The sequence below is a fragment of the Oryctolagus cuniculus genome, chromosome 3 (assembly GCF_051225735.1).
Source record: "Oryctolagus cuniculus isolate XC-2025 breed Fujian yellow rabbit chromosome 3, ASM5122573v1, whole genome shotgun sequence".
NCBI lineage: Eukaryota > Metazoa > Chordata > Mammalia > Lagomorpha > Leporidae > Oryctolagus > Oryctolagus cuniculus.
In genome coordinates, this window is record NC_142869.1 from 37,704,402 (window position 1) to 37,726,067 (window position 21,666).

The 21,666-nt window shown below is 41.4% G+C and overlaps 1 protein-coding gene and 2 non-coding genes across 6 annotated transcripts in view; all 3 read right to left on the bottom strand.

Annotated features, from left to right (window-relative positions):
• Positions 1 to 2,176: 2,176 nt before the first annotated feature.
• NOP58 (NOP58 ribonucleoprotein) overlaps positions 2,177 to 21,666 on the bottom strand; it is a 33,132-nt gene continuing 13,642 nt past the window's right edge. For all 4 annotated transcript variants that reach the window (XM_008258987.5, XM_002712540.6, XM_070070374.2 and 1 more), the window contains 12 exons: positions 20,090 to 20,211; positions 15,714 to 15,850; positions 14,490 to 14,554; positions 12,218 to 12,352; positions 11,795 to 11,940; positions 11,087 to 11,213; positions 9,119 to 9,282; positions 7,441 to 7,575; positions 7,049 to 7,110; positions 4,435 to 4,568; positions 2,784 to 2,932; positions 2,177 to 2,445 (listed from right to left, as the gene is read on the bottom strand). In XM_008258987.5, the coding sequence (XP_008257209.3) occupies positions 2,395 to 2,445; positions 2,784 to 2,932; positions 4,435 to 4,568; positions 7,049 to 7,110; positions 7,441 to 7,575; positions 9,119 to 9,282; positions 11,087 to 11,213; positions 11,795 to 11,940; positions 12,218 to 12,352; positions 14,490 to 14,554; positions 15,714 to 15,850; positions 20,090 to 20,211 (1,427 nt within the window). In that variant the 3' untranslated portion in view covers positions 2,177 to 2,394. The remainder of the gene's footprint in view (positions 2,446 to 2,783; positions 2,933 to 4,434; positions 4,569 to 7,048; positions 7,111 to 7,440; positions 7,576 to 9,118; positions 9,283 to 11,086; positions 11,214 to 11,794; positions 11,941 to 12,217; positions 12,353 to 14,489; positions 14,555 to 15,713; positions 15,851 to 20,089; positions 20,212 to 21,666) is intronic.
• On the bottom strand, positions 10,869 to 10,952 carry LOC127491927 (small nucleolar RNA SNORD11). The gene has a single exon (XR_007920851.3). It is a non-coding gene; the product is annotated as a small nucleolar RNA SNORD11 (small nucleolar RNA).
• LOC127491928 (small nucleolar RNA SNORD11B) lies at positions 11,653 to 11,737 on the bottom strand. The gene has a single exon (XR_007920852.3). It is a non-coding gene; the product is annotated as a small nucleolar RNA SNORD11B (small nucleolar RNA).

Below are 21,666 nucleotides of genomic sequence, written 5' to 3' on the forward strand. Positions count from 1 at the left end.
GGAGGAAAGAAGGAAAAAAGAAAAAAGGAAGGAAAGGAGAATCGGCTGGTGCCACGGTTAACTAGGCTAATCCTCCGCCGTGCGGTGCCGGCACACCGGGTTCTAGTCCCAGTCGGGGCACCGGATTCTGTCCCGGTTGCCCCTCTTCCAGGCCAGCTCTCTGCTGTGGCCAGGGAGTGCAGTGGAGGATGGCCCAAGTGCTTGGGCCCTGCACCCTATGGGAGACCAGGAGAAGCACCTGGCTCCTGTCTTTGGATCAGCGCGGTGCGCCAGCTGCAGCGGCCACTGGAGGGTGAACCAACGGCAAAGGAAGACCTTTCTCTCTGTCTCTCTCTCTAACTGTCCACTCTGCCTGTCAAAAACAAAACAAAACAAAAAAAGGAAGGAAAGGAGAAAAGAAAAGGAAGAAAAAGTGAGTTCAGGGGCCAGTGTTGTCGCATAGCAAGTAAAGCTGCTCGCTGCCTGTGACACTGGAATCCCATATGGGTGCTGGTTCCAGTCCTGCTTGCTCCACTTTTTTTTTTTAATTAATTAATTTATTTGGTAGGTAGAGTTTTACAGACAGTGAGAGAGAGAGACAGAGACCTGGATGGAGTTCCATGCTCCTGGCTTTGGCCTTGCCCAACCCCAATCATTGCAGTCATTTGTAAGAGTGAATTAGCAACTGAAGATTTCTGTTAACTCTCCCTTTTCAAATAAACAAATTTGAAAAGAAGAAAAAAGCCGAGAGCTGTGTGATTTAACTAGGTTTTACCACATCCATAGATTATACAAAATGATCAGTTTACTATACAGTATTTTCAAAGTCTAGTTTATTTCAGATGTAAAGTTTCTGACTATGCTGCCCTTAGTAGGTGTAGGGGTCATTTTCAACAAAAGCTGTTAAAAATAGATGTCACTGGGGCTGGCGCTGTGGCACGTGAGTAAAGCAGCCACCTACAGCGCCGGCATCACATATGGGCGCGTTTGAGTCCTGGCTGCTCCACTTCTGATCCAGCCCTCTGCTATGGCCTGGCAAAGCAGTAGAAGATGGCCCAAGTCTCTAGGCCCCTGCACTCGCGTGGGAGACCTGGAAGAAGCTCCTGGCTCCTGGCTTAGGATTGGTGCAGCTCTGGCTGTTGCAGCCAACTGGGGAGTAAACCAGCAGATGGAAGACCTCTCTCTGTCTCTACTTCTCCTCCTCTGTGTAATTCCGACTTTCGAATAAATAAATAAACCTTTAAAAAAAAAGATGTTATTTGTTATTTTCCCAAAATCAATGGTCTGTCTGGGATACTACTGGGTGATGCAAAATGAAAACATTCTCCCTGTACAAGATAACCAGTTTTATTTCACAGTTTTGCCAAAGTATGGCTTCAAGCCAATCTAAACAAAAAATTTATTTACAACTCTAAAAATCTGTCATCTCATTTTCCACAAACCACCATTTGACTAAAGCTGACCAGTAACTGGGACTTAGAGAGGAGGTGACTGAGGTAGTAGGGCTGACGATGACTGTGGTCTCATGGAAAACGCAGGCAGAACTCAGCTACTGTCATTCTAGTCTCTTCCATCCACCAACGAGTTCAACGGACTTGAGCTCTCAATGCCCACAGCTCAGGGAGGCAAGGAGCCACTGTGAAGCTCAGGGCTACAAGGACTGCACGGCACCATGTTTCTGTTTGCATATGAAACACTATCTCAGAAACAAAATTCTCGTGGCTACTCCAGGTACTGATTTACACCCAATTTTTGTCAACATTTTGCTTTTTCTCATCTTGTTCTTCCTTTTATTCCCTATTGTTTAAGATAATCTTATAATATCTTATTACATTTTAAAGTCACATTTTTGCTATACCTTCTAGAATTACAGAGTTATAGACTTGTTTTCTTCCTTTGTTAAGATACCAAAAAATTCTGCTCACCTAATTTCAAAATTTGAATAAGAAGCAAATCTTTAAGTAAAAAGGCAGAAAGATAAAAGGAGGGAAAAGAATAATGTTCAAAAAAGGCAAGAGAAACCCAATAGAAAGACTCTTAAATTGGTCTACCCAATCATTGCCTTCCAGAAGGCCAACTTTCAAATTAACCACCAACAACTCTCACTTTAGCTACAACGTTCAAATCAATCATGAGGTGCCAAATAAGGGTCAGCCCACAGATTCTCTACCTAAAATAGATCACAGAAATGCTTTAATACAAATAAAATATTTTTATTTGTTTATCAAAGACTCTAAGAAATGATATAACAAGGTTAACAGAGTTGATGTCAAGACACAAATTGGTTTGAAAAGCTATCGATGGATGATTCGCTTTGTTTTACTCAACCACCTCTCGGTTACTGTAGATGACATCTCTGGTACACTCCCAACTGAAGCTGATGTGTCCTGGTCAGAGAATAACAGTTCCCTTCTATTAGTTGTCATTATCTTTCTTTTTTTTCTTTTTCTTCTTTTTCTCTGGACTCTGAAAGTAAGCAACAAGAACACTGTCAAAAAGCTGCCAATTCTCTGGATAGTAACCTTTTCTTATAAAATGCAGTCTTTTGTTCCTGAAAACAAATGGGGCAAAGGCCGAAATCTAAAAATATTCTCTTCCTCTCTCAAAGTAAACCATCTTTTGTAATACGGCTATAAATGTGAGAAATAGCCTTACATAATATAAACGCAGTATGTAAATAAATTAAGCTTCTCCACCAACACAAACATTTTTAAAAATGCCTGATCACTTCTGATGAGAGTGGATTTGAACGGGGAGACCCTGCCCTGGCCTGCAGTAAGTACCAGTCCTGAAAGCAGACATACAGGAACTGCGGTGCTGGTGCATGGCTCTTCCTCAGAAACGGGTTCTTCCTTAATGTGTTTCTTTTTATCCTTTTTCTTCTTCTTCTTCACAGGAGTTTCCTCTTCGACCACTAATACTTTGTCTTCCTCCTCCTCCTCCTCTTCTTCAACTAAAGGTTTAAGTACAAAGACATAACAATCAACATCACCCATTACTCCTCCAAACCCTGTTTTTTTCTGCCATTCTGGTCAACTATATAATGTATTATGTTCATTTTTATAACTGGAAAGGTCTCTCATGCTTACCCTAATCCCTCTAACTTTGTAAACCTCCATATCCTCATCTATAACATTTAAGCACATCTGTCTCATTAGATTGTTGGGATTTAAAGTCCCTGCTTTATTTATATTGCATTGAATGGGAGAACTGAGTTAGTAAACAAATAATCAGTGCTAAGGATTACCAATGCAGGAAAGGGAATGTAGGGGAATGGCAGTACGTATGGACATGAGACAGACTGGTCAGGAAAACGTCCAAGAGAGGCGAGGAAGTGAAGGATGCATTTTATCCAGAGGAGAAATATTCCAGATAGAAAGCATAAATGCTAACATCCCAAGGTGTTTTTTTTTTTTTTTCTTTTTTGGGGGGTGGGGGTTGTGGTGGTTGAAAGCTGGTTGGCAGACTTAAGGAACAGCTACGCAGGCCAGTGTGACTAGGGCAGAGTGAGCAAGAAACAAATTTAACAGAGATCAAAGGGGTACCGGGGTGCCTCCGTGGTTACTACATGCTTTCAAAACAGAACTGAGAGGATCTGCAGCCAAAATAGATTTGGGTCATGAAAAGAATGCGAAGGCTGATGGCAAAAGCAACTGGAAATGTCATTTCTGAGACGGAAAACTGGGATGGCAGATTGGGGGTAGCAAGGACCCAGGCCTGTTTGAAAAGCTAATTGCATATATGATATAAATCTAGAATTTGGCATTTCAAATGCCACTAATGCTTTTAGCAATCTCATTGCTTTTTAGTAGGTAACTGGAATCAGAGAAGTTAAATGATTTGTTTATATATTCTCTTCTTGGGGCAAGAGCACTTATTTGGTAACAGTCTACTTTTGACCCCTAAGTTATTCAGAAACCAAGTGAATCAATCAATGCTTTAATGCTTCACTTTTGCTAGAGTAATGTGAAGATGCTAAATAAACAGAGGTATGACTCTTCAACAGCCAGCCTCATTCACTGGTGAGCAACTATCCAACATCATTACCACAAGGGCAGGCTACTGAGTATGTTTCTCTTTAGTCCATTCCCTGTGAGAGGAACAACAAAGAAAACCACTACACCATTTCTATACTCATTCTTAACGAAAATTGAGAAATCTATCAAGTTTTCAGTGAACCAATCGAGAAAGCACGTACTCGTGTTTCTTCTACTCTCATTCTCAAAATATTGCTTATAGTAACACTGAATTTTGGTACATGTAGTATAGTACTATATTCAAGAATGTTCACATTGCTCTGTGAAGTCTGACAAATTTAACAATATCCTAAAGATTCCCAGAGAACATAACAGCTGATCAAAGCAGCTTTAGCTTTCAGCATGAGTCAAATGGTATATATGTGGGAGTAATCACACAAGTAAAGAATTAAAGGGCATTACAAAAAACTAAACTAACCTTTAATTTTAATCTTGGCTTTTTTTGCTTTCTTTTCAGTAATTTCATCCGCATTATCTACTTGTTCTATTTTGCGCTTCTTAGAACAGGTTGGAAGTGTAGAATCACCAGAAGGATCGTAAGTCTTCACTTCACTGAAAGAGTCAGAGTTTTAGAAAATCTCTACACACATCTGCAACTGAAATAATTCTCAAGAGATGTAAAGAAAATGTCATTAGGTAATACTTACATAAGCATACAATGTTGTTTCATTTTAGTAGCTTTGGGGTAGTTTATGAAGACTAATAGTTTCCAAAAGATAAAGGTATTAATATTTTTCAAGTAGGTCAATCACTTTCAAGAAGTGGTGAGCTATGTGAATTTTGATTTAGTAATCAATGTGGTTACTATGGTACGGGAAAACAAATGGAGAAATTCCTTTACAACTGACTAACCCAAAAGAAAAACTGAACCAATACAACTTTGAAGAACATTAGGTAATTAAGTGGAAGGATTAACAAAAAATCGAAACCAAGCTTACTACATTAAGGCTTCACCACAAGATCTTCAGAGGTATGGGGTATTTTTCCCCTAAAACCCAAGATTTCCTTTACTTCTAACACAGCAGAAAGAAAATACTGAAATATTCAGTGCCCAAAACGAGAACTGATTGTCATAATTGGTGCTTTAAGTGCATGAATTTAAGCAGTAAGCATAATGGCACAGGAACCTAAAATTCCATTAAACAAGCTGCAGGATGGTAACTGGCACCTTGGTTGTTCTGCCAAGTCAGAGTCCCTGGTGGTTCTGAGTCTCAGTCACTCTGCTTCCAAATCAGCTTCCTGCTAATGTTGCCCCGTGGAGCAGCAGGTGATGATGGCTCAAGTACATGGGTCTCTGCCAGCCACGTGGGAGACCTGGATAGAGTTCCAGGCTTTTACCTGGCACAGCCCTGGCTGCTGCAGGCATTCTCTGCCTTTCATACAAAATTGGAAAAGAAAAAAAAGTACTGCAGATTATTTTCTTATGTGGCCTTGTAGGTGACTTATGAATTGTGTATATAAATTTTATAGGTTAAAAACATTTATAAGTAAGATCAAAGATCCATATTTTTCAACTAAAGACAGCAAATTATAGACCTTAAAAATTATAGAATATATGGCAGTTACAGAAAACTTGAAGGGAAAAAGCAGCAAACTACAAATGCCCATAATGATTATATTTAGTCTTTCCAGAATGTAGGAAACATCTCTTGGGTATACAGATGTTACTGTCCTCATATAATGCACTTTAACAACTGACGTGTTTTTGTATATCACTCCCTCCACCCACAAGACTTTACTGCTACATTTCTTAAAGGATTTTCAAAGTCCTAAAAGTAGAATTTATTGGGTTAACGACTAGCACATTTTTAAGGAGCTGGACACACATCAGTTTCCCAGAAGAGCTGCACCACACTCTCATCACAATCTCACCAGTACTGAACAACTAATAACTAATAACCAAAGGAACTCCACACACAAATCTTTTGTTAATCTGACAGGGAGGTTTAACTACTTCACACCTAGGAGCCATTTTACACTTGTCTTCAGTCTTTTTTTAAAATTCATTGTGCATCAACTCTGAACATTATCTTTATGATAACGTCATGCTACAGGGAAACTTCAAATTAAAAATAATTACTATTGGGGGCTGTGCTGCAGTACAGCAGATTAAGCTGCTGCTTGAGACACCAGCATCCTACATCAGAGTGCCAGTTCAAGTCACAGATGCTCCACTTCTGATCCAGATGCCTGCACCCAGCAAAGTAGAGGAAAATGGTTCAAATGCTTGGGCTCCTGCCATTTATGTGGGACACCAGGATGGAGCTCCTGGCTCTTGGCTTTGGCTTGGCCCAGACTTGGTGGTTGCTGTTATCTGGGGAGTAAACCAGCAGATGGAAGATCCATTCCTGGCCGGTGCCGTGGCTCACTAGGCTAATCCTCCGCCTGTGGCGCTGGCACCCCAGGTTCTATTCCCGGTTGTGGCACCGGTTCTGTCCCAGTCACTCCTCTTACAGTCCAGCTCTCTGCTGTGGCCCAGGAAGGCAGTGGAGGATGGCTCAGGTGCTTGGGCCCTGCATGCGCATGGGAGACCAGGAGGAAGCACCTGGCTCCTGACTTTGGATCGGCGCAGCACTGGCTGAACCAACGGAAGGAAGACATTTCTCTCTGTCTCTCACTGTCTAACTCTGCCTGTTAAAAAAAAAAAAAAAAAAAAAAAAAGATCTGTTCCTTCTTCTTCCTCTCTCTGCTTTTCAAATAAATAACTCTTAAAGAAAATTTTAAGAAAGGAAAAATTATTAACAGAATCTAGAAATTATTATGGGTGTGTAATTAAAAACTGGAAGTGAGTATGGAAAATTACATAGTAAGGAAAATTAGGGTGTATAAAATGGTGACTTAAGTGTTCTGACCACAAAGGATGACAATTTGTATGCCTATTAGCTCAATTTAGCCATTCCAAAATGCATATTTATCAAAACAGGTACATAAATATAAACAATGTTACTTGGTAATTAAAAAATTTCAAAATTGCTGTTAACAATGAACACTTACATAAAAACTATTCATTCACCCTCCCTAACTATACTCACCTTTTGTATTCATATTTTTCTGCTTTTGCTAATGCCTTCCCTGTTCCACTTATTTTTCTTATCTAAAAAGAAAATGGGAAATTACTCATGAAATTCTAAGTCATAATCTTTTTATAATACATTGTCTAGAAAATCACTGGGCCAGCAAGCAGCAACAGCTGCCAATTTTCTTTTTGTTCCTTTGCACAGCATATCTTAATGCTGAACACTGTTTAATACATATTTCTTGGTAAGTAAAAGAAATTGTTATTAGCAGGCACACAGAAAATATATTATGCATACTATAATGCATAATCATGTATTATTTTTAGCAGGTAGAGTATATAAAATGATGAATAGTTCATTCACTTTTTACAGGTAACATTCTGCAAACATCAGGATGTGGTTCTTACCCCTCTATCTTCCAGAGTTCTCAACCTGGCCTCTAACTTGGCTCTATTTTCAACTCCCATCGCAGAACTGGAGTCCTCACCAAAAGCATCATAACGTATAGCCAAAACAGTTTTGGCTGCCAGCATTCGAGAAATCTAATAGAAAACATATAAGTTTCAGGCAGTCAAGTATATTATGAAGACAGATATAAAAATCTCAATAATTTATTCATGGGAAAGTAGAAGAAAATCATCACATTTATTCTAGGATTTGTATGAGTCACACGAGTCAGGTCACCTATCATGGGTCTACTCGCATCTTGCAAGTGATAGCTAACTAGTTATTCTCCATTGTCAATGGTTCAGTGAATGAGCTCTTATAGCAGCAGTTCATATCTGAAAGCAGCTCAAACTATTATTCCAGTGTTTTCCTTTAGTTTCTACTCCAGACACCAGTGATACTCCTTAAGGCCATTCAAAAACAAGTCCAGGAGTCGGTGCTGTGGTATAGTGGGTAGGGCTGCTGCCTGCGGTGCTGACATCTCATGTGCGCTGGGTAGAGACCCGGCTGCACCACTTCTGATCCAGCTCTCTTTCTACCTCTCCTCCTCGGTGTAGCTCTTTCAAATAAAGAAATAAATCTTAAAAAAGAAAAAAAATTGGGCCGGCGCCGCGGCTCACTAGGCTAATCCTCTGCCTAGCGGCGCCGGATTCTGTCCCGGTTGCCCCTCTTCCAGGCCAGCCCACTGCTGTGGCCAGGGAGTGCAGTGGAGGATGGCCCAGGTGCTTGGGCCCTGCACCCCATGGGAGACCAGGAGAAGCACCTGGCTCCTGGCATCGGATCAGCGCGGTGCGCCGGCCGCGGCGGCCATTGGAGGGTGATCCAATGGCAAAAGGAAGACCTTTCTCTCTGTCTCTCTCTCTTTCACTGTCCACTCTGCCTGTCAAAAAAAAAAAAAAAGATTATCCTTTCCCCCACAACAGTCTTCAAATAGTTCTCTGAAGAACTATTTTTTAATTAATTTATTAATTTATTTATTAATTCTCACTTTATTTGAAAGGAAAGACACAGATACACAGATAGACCCAAGCACCTGGAACCATCAACCACTGGTTTCTCAGACCCATTAGCAGGGAGCTGGATCAAAAGTGAAGCAGCCAGGATGGAAATAGCACTCTGATAGAGAATGCTGGCATTGCCAGCTCATGGTTAATTTTATTTTACTGAACTCTTTATTTTATAAAACTTTAGCTTGATTGAACAGAATTGCTCATCTTACAGAAGATTAAAGGACATGTCCAAGCCTCAGTTTCATCATCTGTAAAGTGCAGACACACATGTGGGTTATAACAACATGTGGGTTATTAAAAGATTCAGTGAATGTCTAGCAAAGTGTCTCACCCAATGTATGTATAAATATTTTTCATAGTTCATAAATGCAATCAGATCAGTTTTCTTGCCACACAGAATACATTTGGTTGGGCACTCACAAAGAGGATCCTAAAATGATTTGAATAGGACCAACAACAATTTCTGCTAATCTTTTATGTCAATGCACACCCACAAAAAAGTGTTTATTAAAGAACACATCATTCCCTATTTACTAAAAGACAACAAAAAGTTTACATGCAGTAAAGACAGGGAAAAAGCTTATTGTCTGGGAAAAAGAAGTCCAACTTCAGAAAAATTGTAGCTCACCTTCCCTTTGTGTTTAGGACTTGTCTGACCCACAAGAGAAGCATGATAAATGAGACCGTACTTCGGGGTGTCCCGTCTTGACTTGAGGGCTCTGAAGAGTGCCTTTTCTGCTCCAAGAATCTGAACTGTTGAAGCTGCATGCTTGGCTAAATTCAAAAGAGAACCTACAAAAGAAAAAAAGTATGTAGGTAGAAAGAGTGTACTTGCAAGCATTCAGAAGTTCCACATGCTAAGCATTAGCTTTCCGCTCTATTTACACAGCTATCATACTAATAATAAAATACAAACAATTCAGGATTCTGTAATACAGAATTCACTGAAAGTTCTCTCATTTGTGACTCTCATTAACATAAGCTAAGGCTTTTTGTGATACATGCCTGTGATAATGATATTATTTATTTTCCTAAAGGGTGGTATTACTACTATTCTACATTCCATGAACACAACACAAGGGTGATATAAATATAGAAACACACACACACATATTTATCCACACATAAACCAATCTAATCCTGATTTTCTGAGATTTGGGACTTTAAATAAATAAATATTATTTCAGATATGAATATGAATACAAATAACCAGATTTATTAGATACTTCAGCAGTACCTGATCAATCACCCATACTTTACTTATGCTTATTTCAGATATAGATTCAGAAGAACTGTGTCTACAACTATACTCATCAGCAAGAGATGGCTTTGTTGGGTTTGTTGCATGGAATATATTCTGTCAGAAAACACATTCCAGGTCTGGCGCTGCGGGGCAGCGGGAATCCGCGGTCTGGGACACCAGGAGCCCGTATGAGCACCAGTTTGAGTCCCAGCTGCTCCGCTTCTGATCCAGCTCCCTGCTAATGCTCCTGGGAAAGCAGAAGAAGATGGCCCAAGTGCTTGGGCCCCATGTACCCATATGGGAGACCTGCCAGAAGCTCGTTCCTGGCTTAGGCCTAGCCCAGCTACGGTCAATGTGGCCATTTCAGGAGTGAACCAGTGGATAGAAGCTCGCTCTCTCTGTAATTCTGCCTTTCAATTAAATAAATAAATAAATCTTTTTTTTTTAAAAGGAAAACACATTCAACATTAAGGCTACAAATTCAAGCACTAGACAAGATTAAAGTGCAAACACACTTCTGTTAAAACTCTGCATCTCACACTGCTAAAACTTAGCTACAGCTATGAAATGTGGCTAAAGATAAAGAAACCAAATCAAATTATTTTTCTGTTTAAAAGAGTTACTTAATTATTTGAAAGGCAGAGTTAGAGAGAGAGATCTTCCATCCACTGGTACACTCCCCAAAAGGCTGCAACAGCCTGGGCTGTGCCAAGCTCAAGCCAGGAGCTACTTCCAGGTCTCCCACATGGGTGGTAGTGACCCAAGTACTTGAACCATCTTTTGCTGCTTCCCAGTTTCCAGGCCATTAGCAGAGACCGGGATGGGAAGTGGAGCAGTCAGGACAGGAACCAGTGCCAATAGGGGATGACAGCATCTATGCCACAATGCCAGAACCCCAAAGCAAATGATTCTAACCTTATATCCTAGGATAGATCAATGGGATATTTGTCTGATAAAATGATACAGCTAAAGCAGTTACTCTAGTTTTAAACACTTCCATCTAGATGATACTTAAGATTTTATAGAACAGGGTATAACAACAGCACTAGTGATAGAAAATTTAACTCATTATATCCTACTGCATTTATCTGATTATTCCAATTAACTATAACAAACTTCTGACAATGGACCACAAGTGTCTCAGAAGAGGTAGTGACTAAAGATGCCTTCATTATCCAAAAGGAAATCAGGCAAAAAAATAAATGTCATCATTGAACACTTGGCCCCTTAGCCCATACCCACATGCCACTTATCTGCTTTTATCACATAAAATGTTTAATAACTACTTCAAAGACATAAAACCTTGGCGAGAAAACAAACACTTAGGTTTATAAATAACATGAAAACTGTCACCTGCATGAGCAATAAGCCGTGCTCCAACTAATTCCCCGACCATGACTGTAACATTAGGTGCAATGGCCATCATGCGATTCTGTAGATATTCATAGAGCTGGGTTCTATATTCAGAGATTTCAATCACCTAATATACGGAATAAATAAGTCACAAATACCTTTTAGGAAGAAACAGTGTCAAATTCACATGCTGTCAATACTGGAGTCCTGATTTATCAAAGACCAGACATTCAAATTTACTCCTGACGTCAGTATTCCATAAAATGGTTGTTTTGTAGATTTTGTTAGCTAATGTATGTAAATCACTTAGGACACTGCTTGAAAATGTTTTTCACCAATATTATTCTTATGTTTCAAAATTCCAAGGGGTTAGACATTGTGTTATCCTGTGATTCTTGCATAGCTATCTTCAAATTCAGGGCAGAGAAAAACCACAGTCTATAAACATAAATGAAGTCACACTTCCCTGAATGTTAATAGATTCTTGGTTAATTATCAGCTGATGCTAAGAACACAAATTACATCATTTTAGTATTTATCTCCCTGTTCATGTGTACTTGAAATCAAAATGGCATCAGATGAGGTAGTGACTGAACACCCTCATGTTATGTTATCAGGTGAACCGAAGTGTAAGCATCATCATCGCCATCAGAAAATTAGTATTCTACAGCTGGTACCACACCTAGATTTTCTATAGGGATAACACACCTGAGTGCAAAGATGCAGAATGTTGCAAATATCTTCTTCTGAAACTTCTGTTCCCATAGATATTTCTGCAGCTGCTTTCACTTCTGCTTCAACCTCTTCTGGCAGTAGTTCGGAGAGTGTGGCAGAGGCATAGTTCTTCCTGTCGCCTGTGGAGTGTTTGCAGAGGATGAGGGAGAATCACTCTTCAACAAATTATATAAAATCCACCAAAACAGTCAAAAGAAAAGGTAGAGATAAGCCAATGAAAATGATGCCTAAACAAAACAAAAAGTGCACAAGTTTGACCTAGTAGTTTCCTTATATAAATATGCACAAGTTTGACCTAGTAGTTTCCTTATATAAATAAAGGCTTTCCTTTAGAGATAAAATTTTCACCCACATCTCCCTCCATCAATACCTTAAAAAGACAAGCACATTACTTACCAACTTTCTGTAGACACTTGCAGTATGTCAAGTTATCTGAAATAATTTTTCCTAGTTCAGGGAAGTGCCAGCCATACCACTCTCTACATCGCATAATGTAGTTGTTCAGTTCTTTATCCAAGTCATCTAACAAGGCTGCAGGTTAAAGTAAGAGGAGCTTAAGAGGGATTTACTGTAGTAAAATGTAAACATAAAATTTACCTCTTAACACCATTTTCAAGCGCACAATAACAATGGCATCAATTACATACACAATGTTGGCAACCATTATCACTGCTCATTTCCAGAATATTTTCATCATCATAAACTGAAAACTTGACACATACTAGAAAATAATTTCTGGGGTTGGCATCATGGTACAGCAGGTTAAGCTACCACCTACAATGTTGGCATCCCATAAAGATGTTGGTTTGAGTCCTAGGTTCTCAACTTCTGATCCAGCTCCCAGCTAATGAGTTTGGGAAAGCAGCAGAAGATGGCCCAAGTGCTTGGGTCCCTGAACCCACATGAAAGACCATGATGGAGTTTCTAGGCTCCTGGTGGCAGCCTGGCCCAAACCCAGTGTAGTGGCCATTTGGGAGATCTCTCTCTCTGTAATTGCCTTTCAAATAAATAAATAATCTGGGCTGGCGCTGTGGCATAGCTGGCTGGTGCAGCTGCCTCCTGCAGTGCTGGCACCCCTTATGGGCACCAGTTTGAGTCCTGGCTGCTCCACCTCCAATCCAGCTCTCTGCTATAGCCTGGTAAAGCAACAGAAAATGGCCCAAGTTCTTGGGCTCCTGCATGAATGTGGGAGACCCAGATGATGCTCCAGGCTCCTGTCATTATGGTCATCTGGGGAGTAAACCAGTGGATGGAAGACCTCTCTCTCTCTCTGCCTCTGCCTCTCTGTAATTCTGCCTTTCAAATAAATAAATATATCTTTAAAAAATAGTCTTTAAAAAGAAAAAATGATAAAATAATTCCCTATTTCCACTGCCTCCAATTCAGAGACTGGCTGTCTCCTCTATGAATCTGTTCACTTCAGGTACTTTATAAACATGGAATCATGGGGCCGACATTGTGGTACCATGGGTAAAGCCACTATTTGCAGTGCCAGTATCCCTAGTGGGTACCGGTTCGAATTCTGGCTGCCCTAATTACAGTCTAGCTCCCTGCTAATGTGCTTGGGGAAGCATCAGAAGATGGCACGAGTATTTGAGGCCCTCCTAGCCTTAGCCTGGCCCAGCCCTGGCCATTGCAAACATCTGAGGAGTGAACTAGCGTATCAAAGACTTCTGTTTCTACCTTTCAAATAAATAAATCTTAAAAAACCAAGGAATCATACAATATAAGCCCTTTTCGAGGGCTTATTTCACTTAGGATGCTTTCAAGGTTTTGTCCCTTTTGTCTAAAAAGATTAATTTATTATTTATTTGGAAGGCAGTTACAGAGGGGTAGAGGCAAAGAGAGAGAGGTATCCTCCATCTCCCTGTTCACTCCCCCAAATGACTGCATCAGCTGGAGCTGGGTTGATTTGAAGCAAGGAGACAGCTTCCTCCGGGTTTCCCATGCAGGTGCATGAGCCCAAGGACTTGAGTCATCTTCTACTGCTTTCCCAGGCCATAGCAGAGAGCTAGATCAAAAGTGGAGCAGCTGGGACTCAAACCAATGGCCACATGGGATGCCCGTGCTACAGGCCAGGGCTTTAACTTGCAATCAGGACAGAACCAGCGCCCCAACCGGGACAAGAACCCGGGGTGCTGGCGCCGCAGGTGGAGGATTACCCAAGTAAGCTGCGACACCGGCCTGTTTTTTCCTATTTTTTAAAAACAATTTATTTGAAAGGCAGAGTTATACAGAGAGAGGAGAGGCAGAGAGAGAGAGAGAGAGAGGTTATTCATCTGCTGGTTCCTTCTGATTGGCCACCAATAGCCAGAGCTGTGCCGATCTGAAGCGAGGAGCCAGGGGCTTAATCTGTCTCCCACTCAGGTCTGAAGGCCCAAGGACATCTTCTACTGCTTTCCCAGGCTACAGCTGAGAGCTGGATCGGAAGTGGAGCAGCCGGGAGTCGAACCTGCATCCATATGGGATGCTGGCACTGCAGGTGTCAACTTCACCCGCTACGTCACAGTGTCAGCACCCTTGTTTCCAATTTACCTCCTTTACATATGAGATATTCTAGCTGACCTCCTGATTCTTTCTTAGCAAAATCTTAAAAGTTACAACTTTATGAGTAGGAAAATATGGTGAATGGACAAGCTGATTAGATTTTGTCATGTGCTATACTTACAAATAGCCTGAACAATCATTGTGTCCACTTTATCAGCACTAAATTTCAATCTATATCGAGATAGGCTGAAAAGAGAAAACAAGTTAGTAAGATAGCATCTAGGAAAAGCATTTTAAATTAACTTTAAAAAAAAATGTTGTATTTTTTAAAACCCAGATCCCTCTCTTCAAAGCTATGCTGTAGATGGGCATTTGTCAGTGTTGGGGATGCACACAACCCATATCCAAGTGCCCAGGTTTGAGTCCTAGCTCTGTTATTTAGTCTTTAGGGGAATGAAATATGGGTCTCTGCCTTTCAAATAAAAAATTTTAAAAAGCTATGCTGGGTTAATTTTTCTAAATAGGAAGATCCATTATAAATAGGAAGAAGTGCCGGCGCCACGGCTCACTTGGCTAATCCTCCGCCTTCCGTGACAGCACCCCGGATTCTAGTCCCGGTTGGGGCGCCGGATTCTGTCACGGTCGCTCCTCTTCTAGTCCAGCTCTCTGCTGTGGCCTGGGAGTGCAGTGGAGGATGGTCCAAGTGCTTGGGCCTTGCACCCCAATGGTAGACCAGGAGGAAGCACCTGGCTCTTGGCTTCGGATCGGTGCAGCGCGCCGGCCGTAGCAGCCATTTGGGGGTGAACCAACGGAAGGAAGACCTTTCTCTCTCTCTCACTCACTAACTCTGCTTGCCAAATAAATAAATAAGAAGAAGTATTATGCCAAGATCAGAAAGTATACATCCTGGGACTGGTGCTGTGGCATAGCGGGAAAAGCCACTGCTTGCAGTGCCTGCATCCCATACGGGCGCTGGTTCAAGTCCCGACTGTTCCACTTCCAATCCAGCTCTCTGCTATGGCCTGGGAAAACAGTAGATGATGGTCCAAGTCCTTGGACCCCATACCTCTTGGGAAACCAGGAAGAAGCTCCTGGCTCATGGCTTCAGATCAGCCCAGCTCTGGCCATTGAGGTCATCTGGGGAGTGAACCAGCAGATGGAAGACCTCTCTGTCTCTGCCTCTCTGTAACTCTGCCTTTCATATAAGTAAATAAATCTTTTTCAAAAAATGAAAGTATACATCCTATCACAACTTGGCATGTATGAATATACCCTACCACATTTATGTCCATCTTGGACATCATCTTCCTCATAAGACTTAATTAGTCCTTGTACCATTTTTAGTCCAATGCTATTACATTTATTGAACCAAAACAAACTGATTGTATTTTCTAGTGATTCTCACCTGTGGGCCAATCCAAGACACATAGCTGCCATTTCACGTGGCTCTACCCCAGGGATTAATCCATCCATCTGTGAGCGGATTCCTCTCATAAGCTCATTAACAACAGGGCTGTGAATACAGCTGAGATTCAACTTTTCCTAGAGGAACAAGAACAAATGTCTTTAAGAAAGCTTTACTGAATCTATTTCTCAAATATTAAACATGAATTTCTCAGTCTGACAAGTGTAGCCTCTAATGGGTTTGTGTAAAAAACCTTCTACACATTTATGGTAGAAGTCAATTATGATATAAGCTTCCTGAAAGACAGCTTGAGTGTATGAACCAAAAGCTATAAAAGATAAAAGCAACTTGATTTAATAGTTTCGTCCTTGTTTGTTGGTTTGAGGGCATCTTTTACTACTTTACGTTAAGTACAGCATTTTAATAAAAAATACAAGGCGGCAGGTTGTTGTGGTGCAATGGTTCAAGCTTCCACCTGGGATGCCCACATCTCATATTGGTGTGTTGGTTCCAGTCTCAGCTCTTTCACTTCCAATCTAACTTCCTAATAATGCATACTGGCTGGCAGCAGAAAATGGCTTACGGTCTGAGACCCTATCAACCAAATGGAAGACTTGCATGGAGTTCCAGATTCCTGACTTCCGATTGGCTCAGCCCTGGCTGTGTAGGCATCTGGAGAGTGAACCAGCAGGTGGAAGATGAATCTCTTTCCCTCCATCTTTCAAGTAGATGCAAATAAATATTTAATAAAATAGATACTTTAAATATTACATATTTAAAAGGAAATACTATTCAGAGGGTACTAAATGAGAAAGTTCTGAATCTTAGCCTCTTTCTCTACAGACAAATATAGAATCTCTTAAATATTTCCAGATACACGTATGGTAATATATACATAAATCTACAAGTCTTATTTTTTAAAAAAGATTTATTTATTTGAAAGGCAGAGTTACAGAGAGGGAGAGGCAGAGAATTTTCCCTTCTGCTGATTCATTCCCCAAATGACCACCAACAGCCAGGGCTGAGCCAGGTGGAAGCCAGGAGTTTGGAATTCTGTCCAGGTCTCCCAAAGCGGTCCAGAAGCCCAAGTATCTGGCCCATCTAACTTCCACTGCCTTCCCAAGCACACCAGCAGGGAGCTGAATTAGAAGTGAAGCAACTGGGGCTGGCGCTGTGGCACAGTGGGTTAACGCCACGGCCTGAAGAGCCAGCATCCCATATGGGCACCAGTTCTAGTCCCGGCTGCTCCACTTCCAATCCAGCTCTCTGCTATGACCTGGGATAGCAGCAGAAGATGGCTCAAGTCCTTGGATCCCTGCACCCGTGTAGGAGACCCGGAAGAAGCTCCTGGCTCCGGATCGGCACAGCTCCAGCCATTGCGGCTATCTGGGGAGTGAACCAGCGGATGGAAGACCTCTCTTTCTCTCTGTCTCTACCTCTCTCTGTAACTCTTTCAAATAAATAAAATAAATCTTAAAAAAAAAAAAAAAAAAAAAAAAAAGAGTGGAGCAACTAGGACACAAAGTGATGCCCATATGAGATGCTGGTGTGGTGGGCAGCAGTGTAACCCACTGGACAACACCAGCCCCGTATACAAGTCTTTAAAATCTACAGAGTTCTATTTCACTGTATGTATACAATCATATGTATAAAAAAAACTATATACTGCACTCTGCTTAAGAATAAAATAAAGAATAATAAATAAGAATAAAATAATAAATATTTCAGAAAAATTTGTTACACAAATGATAAACAGCATAAGGCAATTTTTTAAAAGATTTTATTTACTTATTTAAGAGGAAGAGTTACAGATAGCGAGGGAGAGACAGAGAAAGGTCTTCCATTCACTGGTTCACTCCCCAAGTGCCTGCAATGGCCAGAGATGAGCCAATCCGAAGGCAGGAACCAGGAGTTTCTTGCAGGTCTCCCACGCAGGTGCAGGGGCCCAAGGACTTGGGCAATCTTCTACTGCTTTCCCAGGCCATAGCAGAGAGCTGGATTGGAAGAGCAGTAGCCAGGACTAGAACTGGTGCCCATATGAGAGCCAGAGAATTAACTTAATGGTCACAGTACCAGCCCCCAGCATAAGGTTTTAAAAGAGAAACTCAAATGAAAAAACTTTAAAAAACACCCATAATGCGACCAATTGGCAAAATGACTTTGTGTCTGATTTATACTACATGTGCACACAGCCACTCAAGCAGTAGATTACCACACTATATTCTTTTTCTTTTGAGCATAATACATATATATATGCAGGACTCAATTTGGAATTAATGTTTTATGGCCTTAGGATATGAAAGTCTGCTTTCTTCCTAAATGCTAAAATGTATGGGTTTTAACAGAAACACATGGCACTTCTCATGGCACTCATGGACACTTCAAAGGATGTAGAGACTTATCACAGAAAATCTTATTGTTTGACAGTGTTAGAAATAATAAACTTGGGGCCAGCGCTGTGATGCAATGGATTAAGTTGCCTATGAAGCCAGCACCCAATATGAGCGCTGGTCAAGCCTCAACTCCACTTTCAAACCAGCTTTCTACTAATGCACTGGGAAAGCAGCAGAAGATGGCTCAAATACTTGGGCCCCTACCACCTACATGGAAGACCCTGATGAAGCTCCTGCTTGGCCTGGCCCATTATAGCAACATTTAGGGAGTTGCTTCATTTTTCAAAAAAAATGGCAGATGGGAGAACTGGCCTCACTCTCTGTTAACCGTCTCTCAGATAAATAAAATAAATGAACTACTTAACAATTCTCACTTACCAAAACCCTCTTTAGCACACTGCTGCCATTTCACATGGTTTTTTCTACCTGTAGAGATCTATAATATAATCCTAACTTCATTAATCAAAGGTATATTTATATGTTTATGATCATAATTATTAACCTGCCAGTATGTACTCTAACCACTGCAGCTCAACCAATCACAAGTGGCTCTGGAACTGTTTTTTTCCTATTTGACAGGCTACTTCTCCTGTCTTTTCACTCTCACTTTATTTATTATCTCAAGCAATTATACCTTCTAATAAAGTCTTCTGGTATTTACGTTAAACAGCCACAGAGTTGGCACTGTGGCCCAGCAGGTTAAGGTGCCACTTACAACACCACTATCCCACTAATGAGTGCAGGTTCAAGTCCCGGTAAGCTACTTCCAATCTAGCTCCCTGCTAACGTGCCTAGGATAGCAACAGATGATGGCCGAAGTACTTAGGCCCCTGCTACCATGTGGAAGACTGGGATGGTGCTTCAGGTTCCTGGGTTTGACTTGGCTTAGCTCCAACAGTTGTGGCCATATGGAATGCAGAGCGAGCTAGCAGAGATCTCTGTCACTCTGGCTGTCAAATAAATAAATCTTAAAACAAAAAAAATTAAATGTCAAGGGCGGGCATCAGCCACAATAGTTTAAAATGTAGCTTAAAAGATGCCCACATCAAGTTCCTGGTTTCAGTACTGCTTCCAATCCAGCTTCCTGCTAATGCAAACCCTAGGAGGCAGTATTGAGTACTTAGGTCCCTGCTACCCACACGGGAGATGCAGATGGAGCTCCTGGCTCTTGGCTTTGGGTTGGCCCATCCCTGACTGTCGCAGCCATTTACAGAGCAAATTTAGAGTGGCTTTTAAAATAAATAAGTAAATAAAAATCTCGGCCGGCGCCGCGGCTCACTAGGCTAATCCTCCGCCTAGCGGCGCCGGCACACCGGGTTCTAGTCCCGGTCGGGGCGCCGGATTCTGTCCCGGTTGCCCCTCTTCCAGGCCGGCTCTCTGCTGTGGCCAGGGAGTGCAGTGGAGGATGGCCCAGGTGCTTGGGCCCTGTACCCCATGGGAGACCAGGAAAAGCACCTGGCTCCTGGCTCCTGCCATCGGATCAGCGCGGTGCGCCAGCCGCAGCGCGCTGGCCGCGGCGGCCATTAGTGGGTGAACCAACGGCAAAAGGAAGACCTTTCTCTCTGTCTCTCTCTCTCACTGTCCACTCTGCCTGTCAAAAAAATAAAAAAATAAAATAAAATAAAAAAATAAAAATCTCAGTGATGTTTTTTAAAGACACAATTTGATTTTTGTTGGAAGAAAAAATGTGTCTAAACAAAAACACGGCATGATATAAATATGGTGTTAATAGACAATATGAGCAGCAGAGTTAAAGCTAGTTTTTAAAATCATCTTTTGTTTTCCCCTATTTTCTAAAATGAATAGGCATGTGTATTAACATGCTTGGTTCTGCTAACCCTCACAGAAATCAACTATTGTGTAGCCTTAAGGTAAAAAGGACCAAGGATAAGGGTTTATGACAGCAACTTATTACATTACAAAGAGAAGGCTTTTAAGTCAGTCATACACGAGATCTGACCAGCAGAAGAACCAGGACTTTACCTTTATGACCCCTCCTAGTTTAGCATCAGCTACAGCCAGAGGTTCGTGAGCTTCTTTTACTATTTTCTTCAGAACTTTCTTCAGCTGCTTATTGATTTTGCCCTCCATCAGAGCTGTGAATGCTTTTCAGGAAAAAGAAATACAAAGGAGTTAACTCATTTTTTAACTGTGAGGACTTACCTTAATTTTTTTTTTTTTGAAAAATGAAGCAAAACAAACACTCCCTTTCAAAAAGCCTGAATTTACCATAACTTTAGACTTATAATTTACTTTCAAACTATAAGGGCAAAGTTATACATTGCACAATCTCATCTGATCTGATCTTCCCTTGTTTCCGCACCAGAGCCGGGAGGGAAACCAGGTTCAGAGTTCATTCCCCTAGGTTAAACAAAACCTCTCATGAACTCAGAGAATCCTGAAATCTTAAAACACCATCTGTTTTGAGAAGACAAATAGATTTGCTCTCCTGTCTCTCTTCAGATAAGACAGGCTTGATGCTCTAGACTATGAAACATCCTAAAACGTCAATATCATCAAAAAGGAGTGTGAGCATTTTGAAATCTCTGTAGGTCCAAGCTTTACTAATCTCCAACCAAGATGTGTCCTAAGGTCTCTGCTTATAAACCTCCAGTGATTGATCAACAAATTCCTACTGAATGGCAATGCTCCCATTTTTGTGAAATCTTAAATCTCCTAATTTCTAACTCTCATTCTTCCTTAGACCAACTCTTCCATTTTCTAGACTCACATCTGGGGTTAACATTTGGTTGGCTTCTGGCTTAGGTTACAGTATGCCTGGCAGGAACAAAAGTCGGTTTCTAAGGTCAGATAATTTGTGCTTTGTAAGCCAGATACTTGCTTTTCTCTCCAGATCCCATCTTCAGTCATCAGAATTAAGTCCATTCCATCTGTTATCTGGGCAGATGAAATCTGAGGACAAAAGCATCTGGCGGGGCCAGTGCTACGACGTAGTGGGTAAAGCCACTGCCTATAGGGCCAGCATCCCATATGGGCTCTGGTTCAAGTCCCAGCTGCTCCACTTCCGATCCAGCTCTCTGCATGGCCTGGGAAAGCAGAAGATGGCCCAAGTTCTCAAGCCCCTGCACCCACATGGGAGATCTGGAGGAAGCTCCTGGCTTTGGATCAGAGCAGCTCCGGCCGTTGCGGCCAATTGGGGAGTGAACCAGTGGATGAAGCCTCTCTCTCTGCCTCTCTTTCTCTGACTTTCACATAAATAAATCTTAAAAAAAAAAAAAAAAAAAAAAAAAAATCTGGCTGCCACACTGCTCTTGAAGGAGAATTGTACAGTCGAAGATATTAGGATTTAGGCTCTTTTGTGGGATTCTAACATTTTACTTGTTTACAACATTGGTTCCCTATGATCTATCTTTCTAATCATTCTCCTTTTGTTCTTTCCAAGTTTTAAAAATGCTCTTCAGGGGCTGTCGTTATGGTGAAGCAGGTAAAGCTACCACCTGTGACTCTGGCTTCCCACGTGAGCGCCGGTTTGAGTTCCAGCTGCTCCACCTCTGATCCAGTTCCCTGCTAACGCACCTGGGAAAAGGCAGCAGAAGATG